This window comes from Pseudophryne corroboree, chromosome 8 (genome assembly GCF_028390025.1).
Source record: "Pseudophryne corroboree isolate aPseCor3 chromosome 8, aPseCor3.hap2, whole genome shotgun sequence".
Classification (NCBI taxonomy): domain Eukaryota; kingdom Metazoa; phylum Chordata; class Amphibia; order Anura; family Myobatrachidae; genus Pseudophryne; species Pseudophryne corroboree.
The window spans coordinates 274,646,114-274,663,132 of NC_086451.1; the positions used below are offsets into that span (position 1 = coordinate 274,646,114).

Here is a 17,019-nt window from a genome sequence, read left to right on the forward strand (position 1 = left end):
ATCTGGCGTTCAACCGCCATGCCGTCAAACGCAGCCGCGGTAAGTCTTGAAAAAGACAGGGACCCTGCTGTAGCAGGTCCCTTCTCAGAGGTAGAGGCCACGGTTCGTCCGTGAGCATCTCTTGAAGTTCCGGATACCAAGTCCTTCTCGGCCAATCCGGAACCACTAGTATTGTTCTTACTCTTCTTTGCCGTATGATCTTCAATACCTTTGGTATGAGCGGCAGAGGAGGAAACACATACACTGACTGGTACACCCAAGGAGTTACCAGTGCGTCCACAGCTATTGCCTGTGGATCTCTTGACCTGGCGCAATATTTGTCCAGTTTCTTGTTGAGGCGAGACGCCATCATGTCTACAATTGGTCTTTCCCAACGGTCTATTAACATGTTGAAGACTTCTGGATGTAGACCCCACTCTCCCGGATGAAGATCGTGTCTGCTGAGGAAGTCTGCTTCCCAGTTGTCCACGCCCGGGATGAACACTGCTGACAGTGCTATCACGTGATTCTCCGCCCAGCGAAGAATCTTGGCAGCTTCTGCCATTGCACTCCTGCTTCTTGTGCCGCCCTGCCTGTTTACATGGGCGACCGCCGTGATGTTGTCCGACTGAATCAACACCGGCTTTCCTTGCAGGAGAAGTTCCGCCTGGCTTAGAGCATTGTAGATTGCTCTTAGTTCCAGAATGTTTATGTGAAGAGACTTTTCCAGACTCGTCCATACTCCCTGGAAGTTTCTTCCTTGTGTGACTGCTCCCCAGCCTCTCAGGCTGGCGTCCGTGGTCACCAGGATCCAATCCTGAATGCCGAATCTGCGGCCTTCTAATAGGTGAGCCTTCTGCAACCACCACAGAAGTGACACCCTTGTCTTTGGTGACAGGGTTATTCGCAGGTGCATCTGCAGATGCGACCCTGACCATTTGTCCAACAGATCCCTTTGGAATATTCTTGCATGGAATCTGCCGAATGGAATTGCTTCGTAAGAAGCCACCATTTTTCCCAGGACTCTTGTGCATTGATGTACTGACACTTTTCCTGGTTTTAGGAGGTTCCTGACCAGATCGGATAACTCCTTGGCTTTTTCCTCTGGAAGGAAAACCTTTTTCTGAACCGTGTCCAGAATCATTCCTAGGAACAGCAGACGAGTTGTCGGGATTAAATGGGATTTTGGAATATTCAGAATCCACCCGTGTTGTCTTAGCACCTCTTGAGATAGTGCTAAAGCTGTCTCCAGCTGTTCTCTGGACCTTGCCCTTATTAGGAGATCGTCCAAGTATGGGATAACTAATACGCCTTTTCTTCGAAGAAGAATCATCATCTCGGCCATTACCTTGGTAAAGACCCGAGGCGCCGTGGACAATCCGAACGGCAGCGTCTGAAACTGATAGTGACAGTTTTGAACAATGAACCTGAGGTACCCCTGGTGTGCGGGGTAAATCGGAACGTGTAGATACGCATCCTTGATGTCCAAGGATACCATAAAGTCCCCTTCTTCCAGGTTCGCTATCACTGCTCTGAGTGACTCCATCTTGAACTTGAACTTTTTTATGTAGAGGTTCAAGGACTTCAGATTTAGAATAGGCCTTACCGAGCCATCCGGCTTCGGTACCACAAATAGAGTGGAATAATACCCCTTTCCTTGTTGTAATAGGGGTACTTTGACTATCACCTGCTGAGCGTACAGCTTGTGAATGGCTTCCAACACCCTCTCCCTTTCGGAAGAGACGGTTGGTAAGGCAGACTTCAGGAAACGATGAGGAGGATCCGTCTCTAATTCCAACCTGTACCCCTGAGATATTATCTGCAGGATCCAGGGGTCTACCTGCGAGTGAGCCCACTGCGCGCTGTAATTTTTGAGACGGCCCCCCACTGTCCCCGAGTCCGCTTGAGAGGCCCCAGCGTCATGCTGAGGTTTTTGCAGGAGCCGGGGAGGGCTTCTGTTCCTGGGAAGGAGCTGCCTGTTGGTGTCTCTTCCCTCTTCCTCTGCCTCGTGGCAGGTACGACAAGCCCTTTGCTCTCTTATTTTTGTAGGAGCGAAAAGGCTGCGGTTGAAAGGTCGGTGCCTTTCTCTGTTGGGGAGTGACTTGAGGTAAAAAAGTGGATTTCCCGGCAGTAGCCGTGGCCACCAAGTCTGATAGACCAACTCCAAATAACTCCTCCCCTTTATACGGCAAAACCTCCATGTGACGTTTTGAATCCGCATCGCCTGTCCACTGTCGTGTCCATAAGGCTCTTCTGGCTGAAATGGACATAGCACTCACCCGAGATGCCAGTGTGCAAATATCCCTCTGTGCATCACGCATATAGATAAATGCATCCTTTATTTGTTCTAACGACAGTAAAACATTGTCCCTATCTAGGGTATCAATATTTTCAATCAGGGATTCTGACCAAACTACTCCAGCACTGCACATCCAGGCAGTTGCTATAGCTGGTCGTAGTATAACACCTGCATGTGTGTATATATTCTTTTGAATAACTTCCATCTTTCTATCTGATGGATCCTTAAGTGCGGCCGTCTCAGGAGAGGGTAACGCCACTTGTTTGGATAAGCGTGTGAGCGCCTTGTCCACCTTAGGGGGTGTTTCCCAGCGCGCCCTAACCTCTGGCGGGAAAGGGTATAATGCCAATAACTTTTTTGAAATTATCAACTTTTTATCAGGAGCAACCCACGCTTCATCACACACGTCATTTAATTCTTCTGATTCAGGAAAAACTGTTTGTAGTTTTTTCACACCATACATAATACCCTGTTTTACGGTATCTGTAGTATCAGCTAAATGTAACGTCTCCTTCATTGCCAAAATCATATAACGTGTGGCCCTACTGGAAAATACGTTTGAATTTCTACCGTCGTCACTGGAATCAGTGCCCGTGTCTGGGTCTGTGTCGACCGACTGAGGCAAAGGGCGTTTTACAGCCCCTGACGGTGTTTGAGGCGCCTGGACAGGCATTAATTGATTGTCCGGCCGCCTCATGTCCTCAACTGACTGTTTAAGGGAAGATAAACCATCACGTAATTCCACAAATAAAGGCATCCATTCTGGTGTCGACCCCCTGGGGGGTGACATCTGCATATTTGGCAATTGCTCCGCCTCCACACCAATATCGTCCTCATACATGTCGACACCACGTACCGACACACCGCAAACTCACAGGGAATGCTCTAATGAAGACAGGACCCACTAGCCCTTTTGGGGAGACAGAGGGAGAGTCTGCCAGCACACACCACAAAGCGCTATATATACAAGGGATATCCTTATATTAAGTGCTCCCTTATAGCTGCTTTAATATATATATATATATAGCCATTAATGTGCCCCCCCTCTCTGTTTTACCCTGTTTCTGTAGTGCAGTGCAGGGGAGAGACCTGGGAGCCGTTCTGACCAGCGGAGCTGTGACAGAAAATGGCGCCGTGTGCTGAGGAGATAGGCCCCGCCCCTTTTTCGGCGGGTTCTTCTCCCGCTATTTTTCCAGTCAGGCAGGGGTTAAATATCTCCATATAGCCCCTATGGGCTATATGTGAGGTATTTTTAGCCTTGTATAAGGTTTATATTTGCCTCTCAGAGCGCCCCCCCCCAGCGCTCTGCACCCTCAGTGACTGCCCAGTGAAGTGTGCTGAGAGGAAAATGGCGCACAGCTGCAGTGCTGTGCGCTACCTTATGAAGACTGAGGAGTCTTCAGCCGCCGGTTTCCGGACCTCTTCACGCTTCAGCATCTGCAAGGGGGTCGGCGGCGCGGCTCCGGGACCGGACTCCACGGCTGGGCCTGTGTTCGATCCCTCTGGAGCTAATGGTGTCCAGTAGCCAAGCAGCAAATCCACTCTGCATGCAGGTGAGTTTACTACTTTCCCCCTAAGTCCCACGTTGCAGTGATCCTGTTGCCAGCAGGACTCACTGTAAAGAAAAAAACCTAAACTAAACTTTCTCTAAGCAGCTCTTTAGGAGAGCCACCTAGATTGCACCCTTCTCGTTCGGGCACAAAATCTAACTGGAGTCTGGAGGAGGGTCATGGGGGGAGGAGCCAGTGCACACCACCTGACCTAGTAAAGCTTTACTTTTTTGTGCCCTGTCTCCTGCGGAGCCGCTATTCCCCATGGTCCTTTCAGGAACCCCAGCATCCACTTAGGACGATAGAGAAATGGGGACGTGAAGGTATGCATCCTTTATTGTCTAGTGACACCATAAAATCCCCCCCTTCCAGGCTGGAGATAACTGCCCTGAGCGATTCCATCTTGAACTTGAACCTTCTTAAGAACAGGTTTAGGGATTTTAAATTTTGAATGGGTCTGACCGAGCCATCCGGTTTCGGGACCACAAACAGGTTTAAATAATACCCTTTTCCCTGTTGTATTAGGGGAACCTTGATAATCACTTGCTGTTGACACAGCTTTTGAATTGAAGCTAAAACTATCTCCCTCGCTGGGGGAGAAGCTGGTAAAGCCGATTTGAAGAATCGGCGAGGAGGCACGTCTTCGAATTCCAGCTTGTAGCCTTGGGATACAATTTCCATCGCCCAAGGAACCACGTCCGACTAAACCCAGACGTGGCTGAAGAGTCGAAGACGTGCCCCCACCGGCGCGACTCCCTCAGTGGAGCCCCAGCGTCATGCGGTGGATTTAGTAGAAGCCGGGGAGGACTTCCGCTCCTGGGAACTAGCCGTAGCAGGCAAAAAAGTAGACTTACCCACGGTAGCTGTGGAAACCAGGTCCGCTAGACCTTCCCCAAATAAAACCTCACCCTTGTAAGGCAAAACTTCCATATGCCTCTTTGAGTCGGCATCACCCGTCCATTGGCGGGTCCACAGTGCTCGCCTAGCCGAAATCGCCATGGCGTTGGCCCTCGAACCTAGTAGCCCGACATCTGAGCGTCTCTCATATATAAGACTGCGTCTTTGATGTGACCTAAGGTCAATAAAATGGTATCCCTATCAAGGGTATCAATATCAGCTGACAAGGTATCTGTCCAAGCTGCTACCGCACTACAAACCCAAGCCGATGCTATTGCCGGTCTGAGCAAAGCACCCGTATGTGTATAAATTGAAATTAAAGTCGTTTCCTGTCTGCGATCAGCAGGATCCTTGAGGGCTGCCGTGTCTGGAGACGGTAGCGCCACCTTCTTGGATAAGCGCGTTAAAGCTTTGTCCACCCTGGGCGAGGATTCCCACTGTACCCTGTCCTGTGCAGGGAAAGGGTATGCCATAAGAATTCTTTTGGGAATCTGCAATTTCTTGTCTGGAGTTTCCCAAGCCTTTTCAAATAGCGCGTTCAGCTCATGAGATGGGGGAAACGTTACCTCAGGTTTCTTTACCTTAAACATGTGTACCCTCGTGTCAGGGACAGAGGGGTCATCTGTGATATGCAAAACATCTTTTATTGCAATAATCCTATAATGAATACTTTTGGCCACCCTTGGGTGTAACCTTGCATCATCGTAGTCGACACTGAAGTCAGAATCCGTGTCGGTATCAGTGTCTGCTATTTGGGATAGGGGACGTTTTTGAGACCCTGAAGGGCCATTGATTGACTCCCTGTATTATCCCTGGACTCTGTTTTGTCCAATCTCTTATGTAATAAAGTAACATTTGCATTTAAAACATTCCACATATCCAACCAATCAGGTGTCGGCGTTGCCGACGGAGACACCACATTCATCTGCTCCACCTCCTCCTTAGATGAGCCTTCCGCTTCAGACATGCCGACACACGCGTACCGACACCCCCACACACACAGGGATATATGTATATGGAGACAGTTCCCCAATAAGGCCCCTTGGAGAGACAGAGAGAGAGTATGCCAGCACACACCCAGCGCCAACTGACACTGGAAATAAAATTCCCAGATAAACAGCGCTTTTATATATATCAATATACACTCACTGCGCTAATTATAAGTGCCCTCCATCTTTTTGCCCTCTGTCACCGTGTTCAGCAGGGGAGAGTCCGGAGAGCCAGCTTCTCTGCAGTGCTGTGGAGAAAATGGCGCTGGTTAGTGCTGTGGGTTCAAGCTCCGCCCCCTCAGCGGCGGGCATCGGTCCCACTCAAATTTTCAATACTGGCGGGGGATTGTATAATCTACTGCCTCCGCAGCCATTATAACTTATTAGCCAGTCCTAGAGGTTTATTATTGCTGCCCAGGGCGCCCCCCCTGCGCCCTGCACTCATCAGTGCCTGCAGTGTGTGTTGTGTGTGGGAGCAATAGCACGCAGCGTTACCTCAGAGAAGAACTGAAGTCTTCTGCCGCCTTTGAAGTCTTCTTTCTTCTAATACTCACCCGGCTTCTATCTTCCGGCTCTGTGAGGAGGACGGCGGCGCGGCTCCGGGACGAACGGCGAGGGTGAGACCTGCGTTCCGACCCTCTGGAGCTAATGGTTTCCAGTAGCCTAAGAAGCAGAGCCTATCATTTAAGTAGGTCTGCTTCTCTCTCCTCAGTCCCACGATGCAGGGAGCCTGTTGCCAGCAGTGCTCCCTGAAAATAAAAAACCTAACTAAATTCTTTTTCAGAGAAACTCAGGAGAGCTCCCGTGTAATGCACCCAGTCTCCTCTGGGCACAGGATCTAACTGAGGTCTGGAGGAGGGGCATAGAGGGAGGAGCCAGTGCACACCCGTCTAAAGTTCTTTATAGTGCCCATGTCTCCTGCGGAGCCCGTCTATACCCCATGGTCCTTACGGAGTCCCCATCATCCTCTAGGACGTAAGAGAAATAACAAATCCCTGTGTATCGTTTTTTATACACAGAGACCTTTCAAGCGCTTATTGCCAATAATAGGTTTTAGCACCTAAAAAATACACCCCCCCCCTCCTTTTTTTGCACCCTGATACTTGTTCAGACGTGGAGAGGAGGATCAGCGCGTCTTCCCCTGCTGCTGCTGGGAAGAAATGGCGCTGAGAAGTGTGCTGGCTGCCTGAGGAAAAAGCTCTGTCCCCTGTAATGGCGCGTTTCCCCTCAGGCTATACAATCTATATTTATACTGGCGGGGGTGTAGGACAGTGAGTAAAACAACGTATGCTACTTTTGCCAGTGAGAGTAGGATTCATGCTGCTCAGGGCGCCCGCCCGCCCCCCCCCACGCCCTGCTGGGCTGTGTGTAAATGGAGAGCATGCTCGCGCAGCGTTCCCGCTCGCTGCGCGGTACCTTATGCCGTCATGATGACCGGAGGTCCCTCTCTGCAGATCTCCGGTAAAACTACTCACCAGTCTTCTGACTTCTGGCTCTGTTAGGGGGGTGATGGCGTGCTGTGGGAGTGAGCACATAGCCGCAGCTAGTGTTCAGTACCCTTCAGGAGCTATTGGTGTCCTGTCAGCAGAAACAGAGCCATGAAACTATCTAGGAAGTTGGTTCCTAGTTCTTCCCCCTAAGTCCCACGAAGCAGGGAGGCTGTTGCCAGCAGTCACCCTGTAAAATAAAAAACCTAAACAAAGTCATTTAGCAGAACTCTGTAGCGCTCCACTAGAGTGTGACCAGTCTTCCTGGGCACATTTTCTAAACGGAGGTCTGGAGGAGGGGCATAGAGGGAGGAGCCAGTTCACACTCTGAAAAAGTCTTAAAGTGCCCATGGCTCCTGCAGAACCGTCTATACCCCATGGTACTGAAGTGGACCCCAGCATCCTCTAGGACGTATGAGAAAAACTTTTACTAGAGAAGCTCTGGAGAGCTTCCCTAGCTGTGACCGGCTCCTCCGGGCACATTTTCTAAACCGAGTCTGGTAGGAGGGGCATAGAGGGAGGAGCCAGCCCACATTCTCAAACTCTTAAACTGCCAATGGCTCCTAATGGACCCGTCTATACCCCATGGTACTAATGTTGACCCCAGCATCCTCTAGGACGTAAGAGAAAAATGATTCAGTGCAACTTATCTGTCAGAATACTGGTCTTCTGTGAAGTTCAGGATTGTGCTGTGCTCATGCAGTGTGACATAATGAAAACTAGAAGCAGGCAGATTCCCTTAACTAAAGAACCAGTGTAATACAGCAGACAAAATATAGCACAAACCCTTTTCCTCTCTTTTCTTTCTTTTTCCTCTTTTTTTTCTCTTTCCCGTGAACGCTCTCTTGACTTGTCCATTTCTTTCTTTTCTACCTCTCTCTCTTTGCTCTTGGATATTGGTGGGGTAGTGTGGCTAATGTAGTGCTGTTGAATGAAGAAGACATTGCAAAGTTACAGCTTCACATAACTTACACCAGAAAGGCAAACATCAACCTGCAATCACTTGCTTCCTTGATCTGCCCATTTCACTAAAACCTATTTGTGTGAAAAGAACATTGTGGGAAAAAAGATCCATAATTGCCGTTTCAGTAGTAATGCACAATCACTCAAAAGACCAGGGTGAGCTGCTTTTATTAAATGTTGTTAAGGCTAAAATTATTTCAAATGTAATTTCTTCAGCCAGTAGTACAATGTTGGTAAACTGAAAAATATACAAGCTACCAAGCACATTGCAATGGCATTCTGTTTCAGTTTAAATAACACATTACGTTTTCAGGATTGTTTTTTTTTTACCGTACAAGTTTAATAGACGGATATTCAATGTTTAGGGGACAACATGGTCCTTAACCAGAAATATTCAGTTTGTCAGGTGCTTTAGGCGCTACTTGGATGTGTTCCCCAACGATACAATGGGAAGGAAAATATTAATAATAAATATAGTAGACAATGGGGAGTATCCAATTACTCACAGTCAATGACAGCGGATAATTGTATCGCCAAGAGCTATCCTATTAGCCCCGTTAAAGCGCGTTCCACCCCCCGATGCCTGCACTTATCGGGGATTATGCTTCGTGTGCCTCAGGCATCCAAAGCATAATCCGCAATAAGTGGCTTGCCGATGCCACGATAACGCATGGTATCAGGAACTTATCCCCGATCAAATGTGATTTTGCATGATCGCAGGTCCAATTTCAGCCAAACAAAACGTCCTTCTAATTGGATACCGTGATAATGACCAATGGTCATTAATCGCGTTATCTAGCCATTTTGATCGGCCGAAACGGCATCATGGCTTATTGGATAGCCCAAAGGTGTAGAAGGCGGCACTTGAGGATAAATTAAAACAGCAGCGGATAACCAAGTAATCACTACCGACGCTTTAATACTTTAATGTATTTTTCCCAGCGTAAATATATGGGATGCAGTTAAAAAGACTGTCGGGATCCCAGCATTCACGAGACAGAGACCGTAATCCTGACAGCCGTTATTTTACAGACAGATGGAAGCCAGACACCCACCCAGTATTCCCACTTGGTTGGGGGATCCACGCCACAGTGCCATAGAACCTGTGGCATGTGAAACGAGCCACTGGGCCCGAAGCGTGGCGAGCCTGCAAGGGGACTTGCTGCCGGCAGACAGGATGCCGCTGCGGGATAATGACAGCCGGCATCCCATACTGGATCCAAATATACATGTTAAAAAGTATGTTCTTAAATAATGAACATTTTGGGTTGAATTCAATAGATCCAGGGCGTTCAGGAGGGCTAGATTCAATTGTGCTTTTTTATCCCGCACATTCCACCCAGAGAGGTCTGGTTTAGTCTCATAAAGCAGCTAAACTTGTTGAAAGTAATGGGCGCAACGCAAAAAATCCTGTTTGGTCGCCCAAATGGGTTACTTTTTTTACATTTCAGCTTGCCACCACGGGGCTGCGAGCTAAAATACATTGCGCCCGAACAGAGCAACAATTAAACAGCTCTGTTGGGCGCAATCTACTGCCTGTCTGCGCTCTAAACAACTGAAATCAACACCAGGATGTAATTCAACATCAAAATAATTCATATACAGGTTGAGTATCCCATATCCAAATATTCCGAAATACGGAATATTCCGAAATACGGACTTTTTTGAGTGAGAGTGAGATAGTGAAACCTTTGTTTTTTGATGGCTCAATGTACAGAAACTTTGTTTAATACACAAAGTTATTAATAATATTGTATTAAATTACCTTCAGGCTGTGTGTATAAGGTGTATATGAAACATAAATGAATTGTGTGAATGTACACACACTTTGTTTAATGCACAAAGTTATAAAAAATATTGGCTAAAATGACCTTCAGGCTGTGTGTATAAGGTGTATATGTAACATAAATGCATTCTGTGCTTAGATTTAGGTCCCATCACCATGATATCTCATTATGGTATGCAATTATTCCAAAATACGGAAAAATCCCATATCCAAAATACCTCTGGTCCCAAGCATTTTGGATAAGGGAGACTCAACCTGTATTAAATATAATGAAGCTTGATAAAATATCTCATACATTTCTTTGTAAGCCTTAGACATACACACACGGCTGATTAAATACATACATGCTATGTCTATCGCAAGAAGGCACATTAACCTTGAGATGCAACTTTCTTCAGAGACCTATCTCCAATTTATAAGTTTACCTCGTTGTCAATCACTCGTGGCTTCAACAGACAGGGGACCATGCAGAGTTGCCTTAAAATTAGTGTATTTTAAAGATCTCCCAAAAAGACTTTCGGAATAATTATTTTAATTGTATACAGTAAAAGACTTTAAAATGCCATGGTGCTTGATGAACAAAATGCTGAACATCTATAGCGGGTATATGAAACGTTTTGAACACATTTTAGCTCTGTTGGACACACTGCAATATGGCAACAGATATCGGCTGCACATTTAAACATGTGTCCTAATGCCTGCTAATAACCATACTCAGAAATGTCAGAAGATTACGAAAAAAAATTATAACGTGATCCAGCTGCTACTATAATAACTGTATTTATATGGGTACTATATGGACATATGGGTACTATATGGATATATATATATTATATGGGTACCATATGGACCCAGAATAAAACAGCAGATACAAAGCATTCTCAAAAAAAAAGTCTCAAGTCTGGCTGATATTTAAAGTGGCAATCATTTACACGGCAAAACCAACAGCATGCTGCGGTTGAGTCGGATGACAGGACGACCGGATTTCAAGAACACATATTGTACATTTTAATGTATGTGTTCACACAGTGCAGATGTGGCACTGGCCGGATGCCGGCCAAAAGGTTGTGTGTGATTCAACATAGTGTTTTTGCCGGATGGGGGGGGTCCTTCAAAGCGGTTCTGGTTAAAACGCTATGTAAGGCCAAGCCTAACTGAGAAACAGACTTGTTTTCTTGCCGCTTTCAGCCATCTTATATCCACATTAATAGGCTCCAGTTGTGGTGGGAAAACCGATTAAAAATAGTCAGGCCCTGCATCTCAGCGATGCTCTCCCAGCTTCTTGTTGTTAACGGACAGCAAAATGCATGTATGGAAAAAATAAGAATTTACTTACCGATAATTCTATTTCTCGTAGTCCGTAGTGGATGCTGGGAACTCCATAAGGACCATGGGGAATAGCGGCTCCGCAGGAGACTGGGCACAAAAGTAAAGCTTTAGGACTACCTGGTGTGCACTGGCTCCTCCCCCTATGACCCTCCTCCAAGCCTCAGTTAGGATACTGTGCCCGGACGAGCGTACACAATAAGGAAGGATTTTGAATCCCGGGTAAGACTCATACCAGCCACACCAATCACACCGTATAACCTGTGATCTGAACCCAGTTAACAGCATGATAACAGAGGAGCCTCTGGAAGGATGGCTCACAACAATAATAACCCGATTTTTGTAACAATAACTATGTACAAGTATTGCAGACAATCCGCACTTGGGATGGGCGCCCAGCATCCACTACGGACTACGAGAAATAGAATTATCGGTAAGTAAATTCTTATTTTCTCTGACGTCCTAGTGGATGCTGGGAACTCCGTAAGGACCATGGGGATTATACCAAAGCTCCCAAACGGGCGGGAGAGTGCGGATGACTCTGCAGCACCGAATGAGAGAACTCCAGGTCCTCCTCAGCCAGGGTATCAAATTTGTAGAATTTAGCAAACGTGTTTGCCCCTGACCAAGTAGCTGCTCGGCAAAGTTGTAACACCGAGACCCCTCGGGCAGCCGCCCAAGATGAGCCCACCTTCCTTGTGGAATGGGCTTTTACAGATTTTGGCTGTGGCAGGCCTGCCAAAGAATGTGCAAGCTGAATTGTACTACAAATCCAACGAGCAATAGTCTGCTTAGAAGCAGGAGCACCCAGCTTGTTGGGTGCATACAGGATAAACAGCGAGTCAGATTTCCTGACTCCAGCCGTCCTGGAAACATATATTTTCAAGGCCCTGACTACGTCCAACAACTTGGAGTCCTCCAAGTCACTAGTAGCCGCAGGTGCCACAATAGGTTGGTTCAGATGAAACACTGAAACCACCTTAGGGAGAAAATGAGGATGAGTCCTCAATTCCGCCCTGTCTGAATGGAAGATCAGATAAGGGCTTTTACAGGATAAAGGCCGCCAATTCTGACACGCGCCTGGCCGAGGCCAGGGCCAACAACATGACCACTTTCCATGTGAGATATTTTAACTCCACAGATTCAAGTGGCTCAAACCAATGTGACTTTAGGAACCCCAAAACTACATTGAGATCCCCAAGGTGCCAATGGAGGCACAAAAGGAGGCTGTATAAGCAGTATCCCTTTTACAAACGTCTGAACTTCAGGAACTGAAGCTAGTTCTTTCTGGAAGAAAATTGACAGGGCCGAAATTTGAACCTTAATGGACCCCAATTTTAGGCCCATAGACACTCCTGTTTACAGGAAATGCAGGAATCGACCTAGTTGAAATTCCTCCATCGGGGCCTTACTGGCCTCGCACCACGCAACATATTTTCGCCAAATGCGGTGATAATGCTTTGCGGTTACATCCTTCCTGGCTTGATCAGGGTAGGGATGACTTCATCCGGAATGCCTTTTTCCTTCAGGATCCGGCGGTCAACCGCCCTGCCGTCAAACGCAGCCGCGGTAAGTCTTGGAATAGACAGGGTCCTTGCTGGAGCAGGTCCCTTCTTAGAGGTAGAGGCCAAGGGTCCTCCGTGAGCATCTCTTGAAGTTCCGGGTACCAAGTCCTTCTTGGCCAATCCGGAGCCACGAGTATAGTTCTTACTCCCCTCTGTCTTATAATTCTCAGTACTTTTGGTATGAGAGGAAGAAGAGGTAAACACATACACTGACTGGTACCCCCACGGTGTTACCAGAGCGTCCACAGCTATTGCCTGAGGGTCCCTTGACCTGGCGCAATACCTGTCCAATTTTTTGTTTAGGCGGGACGCCATCATGTCCACCTTTGGTTTTTCCCAATGGTTTACAATCATGTGGAAGACTTCTGGGTGAAGTCCCCACTCTCCCGGGTGGAGGTCGTGCCTGCTGAGGAAGTCTGCTTCCCAGTTGTCCACTCCCGGAATGAACACTGCTATCACATGATTTTCCGCCCAGCGAAAAATCCTTGCAGCTTCTGCCATTGCCCTCCTGCTTCTTGTGCCGCCCTGTCTGTTTACGTGGGCGACCGCCGTGATGTTGTCCGACTGGATCAGCACCGGCTGACCTTGAAGCAGAGGTCTTGCTTGGCTTAGGGCATTGTAAATGGCCCTTAGCTCCAAAATATTTATGTGAAGTGATGTCTCCAGGCTTGACCACAAGCCCTGGAAATTTCTTCCCTGTGTGACTGCTCCCCAGCCTCGCAGGCTGGCATCCGTGGTCACCAGGACCCAGTCCTGAATGCCGAATCTGCGGCCCTCTAGAAGATGAGCACTCTGCAGCCACCACAGGAGAGACACCCTTGTCTTTGGTGACAGGGTTATCCGCTGATGCATCTGAAGATGCGATCCGGACCATTTGTCCAGCAGGTCCCACTGGAAAGTTCTTGCGTGGAATCTGCCGAATGGAATTGCTTCGTAGGAAGTCACCATTTTTCCCAGGACCCTTGTGCACTGATGCACTGACACTTGGCCTGGTTTTAGGAGGTTTCTGACTAGTTCGGATAACTCCCTGGCTTTCTCCTCCGGGAGAAAACACCTTTTTCAGGACTGTGTCCAGGATCATCCCTAGGAATAGAAGGCGTGTCGTCGGGATCAGCTGCGATTTTGGAATATTGAGAATCCAACCGTGCTGCCGCAGCACTATCTGAGATAGTGCTACCCCGACTTCCAACTGTTCCCTGGATCTTGCCCTTATCAGGAGATCGTCCAAGTAAGGGATAACTAAAACTCCCTTCTTTCGAAGGAGTATCATCATTTCGGCCATTACCTTGGTAAAGACCCGGGGTGCCGTGGACAATCCAAACGGCAGCGTCTGAAACTGATAGTGACAGTTCTGTACCACAAACCTGAGGTACCCTTGGAGAAGGGTAAATTGGGACATGTAGGTAAGCATCTTTGATGTCCAGAGAGACCATATAGTCCCCTTCTTCCAGGTTTGCAATCACTGCTCTGAGTAACTCCATCTTGAATTTGAACCTTTGTATGTAAGTGTTCAAGGATTTTAGATTTAAAATTGGTCTCACCGAGTCGTCCGGCTTCGGTACCACAAATAGTGTGGAATAGTACCCCTTTCCCTGTTGCAGGAGGGGTACCTTGATTATCACCTGCTGGGAATACAGCCTGTGAATGGCTTGCAATACTGCCTCCCTGTCTGAGTCCGCTTGTAAAGCCCCAGCGTCATGCTGAGGACTTTGCGGAGGCGGGAGAGGGCTTTTGTTCCTGGGAACTGGCTGTTTGCTGCAGCCTTTTTCCTCTCCCTCTGCCACGGGGCAGAAATGAGGCGCCTTTTGCCCGCTTGCCCTTATGGGGCCGAAAGGACTGCGCCTGATAATACGGCGTCTTCTTAGGTTGAGAAGCTACCTGGGGTAAAAATGTGGATTTTCCATCAGTTGCCGTGGCTACCAGGTCTGATAGGCCTACCCCAAATAACTCCTCCCCCTTATAAGGCAATACTTCCATGTGCCTTTTAGAATCCGCATCACCTGACCACTGCCGCGTCCATAAACCTCTTCTTGCAGAAATGGAGAGCGCGCTAACTCTTGATGCCAGTCGGCAAATATCCCTCTGTGCATCACGCATATATAAAAATGCATCTTTCAAATGCTCTATAGTCAGTAATATACTGTCCCTATCTAGGGTATCAATATTTTCAGTCAGGGAATCCAACCACGCCACGCCCGCACTGCACATCCAGGCTGAGGCGATTGCTGGTCGCAGTATAACACCCGTGTGAGTGTATATACATTTTAGGATATTCTCCTGCTTTCTATCGGCAGGTTCCTTTAGGGCGGCCGTATCAGGAGAGGGTAGTGCTACCTGTTTAGACAAGCGTGTGAGCGCTTTATCCACCCTAGGGGGTGTTTCCCAACGTGCCCTATCCTCTGGCGGAAAAGGGTATGATGCCAATAACCTTTTAGGAATTATCAGTTTTTTATCGGGGGAAACCCACGCCTCATCACACACTTCATTTAATTCCTCGGATACAGGAAAAACTACAGGCAGTTTTTTCTCACCAAACATAATACCCTTTTTAGTGGTACTTGTATTATCAGAGATATGCAATACATTTTTCATTGCTGCAATCATGTAACGTGTGGCCCTACTGGAAGTCACGTTTGTCTCCTCATCATCGACACTGGAGTCAGTATCCGTGTCTGTGTCTGCCATTTGAGGTAACGGGCGTTTTAAAGCCCCTGATGGCGTTTGAGACCCCTGGACAGGCACAAGCTGAGTAGCCGGCTGTCTCATGTCGTCAACTGTCTTTCGTAAAGAACTGACACTGTCACGCAATTCCTTCCATAAGCTCAGCCACTCAGGTGTCGACTCCCTAGGGGGTGACAACTCTATAATAGGCAATTGCTCCGCCTCCATCTCATTTTCCTTCTCAAACATGTCGACACAATCGTACCGACACACCGCACACACACAGGGAATGCTCTGATAGAGGACAGGACCCCACTAGCCCTTTGGGGAGACAGAGGGAGAGTATGCCAGCACACACCAGAGCGCTATATATATACAGGGATAACCTTATATAAGTGTTTTTCCCCTTATAGCTGCTGTATTGTTATACTGCGCCTAATTAGTGCCCCCCTCTCTTTTTTAACCCCTTTCTGTAGTGTAGTAACTGCAGGGGAGAGCCAGGGAGCTTCCCTCCAACGGAGCTGTGAGAGAAAATGGCGCCAGTGTGCTGAGGAGATAGGCTCCGCCCCCTTCTCGGCGGCCTTTTCTCCCATTTTTCTGTGGAATCTGGCAGGGGTTAAAATTCATCCATATAGCCCTGGGGGCTATATGTGATGTATTTTCGCCAGCCAAGGTGTTTTTATTGCTGCTCAGGGCGCCCCCCCCTAGCGCCCTGCACCCTCAGTGACCAAAGTGTGAAGTGTGCTGAGGAGCAATGGCGCACAGCTGCAGTGCTGTGCGCTACCTTGGTGAAGACAGGATGTCTTCTGCCGCCGATTTCACCGGACCTCTTCGCTCTTCTGGCTCTGTAAGGGGGCCGGCGGCGCGGCTCCGGGACCCATCCAGGCTGAACCTGTGATCGTCCCTCTGGAGCTAATGTCCAGTAGCCTAAGAAACCCGATCCACTCTGCACGCAGGTGAGTCCGTTTCTTCTCCCCTTAGTCCCACGATGCAGTGAGCCTGTTGCCAGCAGGACTCACTGAAAATAAAAAAACCTAAAATATACTTTTATTCTAAGCAGCTCAGGAGAGCCACCTAGCCTGCACCCTTCTCGTTCGGGCACAAAAATCTAACTGAGGCTTGGAGGAGGATCATAGGGGGAGGAGCCAGTGCACACCACCTGATCCTAAAGCTTTTATTCTTGTGCCCTGTCTCCTGCGGAGCCGCTATTCCCCATGGTCCTTACGGAGTCCCAGCATCCACTAGGACGTCAGAGAAAATAAGATTTTACTTACCGATAAATCTATTTCTCGTAGTCCGTAGTGGATGCTGGGACTCCGTAAGGACCATGGGGAATAGCGGCTCCGCAGGAGACAGGGCACAAGAATAAAAGCTTTAGGATCAGGTGGTGTGCACTGGCTCCTCCCCCTATGACCCTCCTCCAAGCCTCAGTTAGGATACTGTGCCCGGACGAGCGTACATAATCAGGAAGGATATTGAATCCCGGGTAAGACTCATACCAGCCACACCAATCACAC

The 17,019-nt window shown here is 48.1% G+C and overlaps 1 protein-coding gene across 3 annotated transcripts in view; it reads right to left on the minus strand.

Annotated features, from left to right (window-relative positions):
* Window positions 1-17,019, minus strand: part of THOC2 (THO complex subunit 2) — a 479,267-nt gene that overhangs the window by 47,944 nt on the left and 414,304 nt on the right. For 2 of the 3 annotated variants that reach the window (XM_063937241.1, XM_063937242.1), the window contains exon 34: window positions 7,988-8,125. In XM_063937241.1, the coding sequence (XP_063793311.1) occupies window positions 7,988-8,125 (138 nt within the window). Of the gene's footprint in view, window positions 1-7,987; window positions 8,126-17,019 lie in introns of those variants that run through there. The other variant, XR_010183065.1, reaches the window with a different exon arrangement.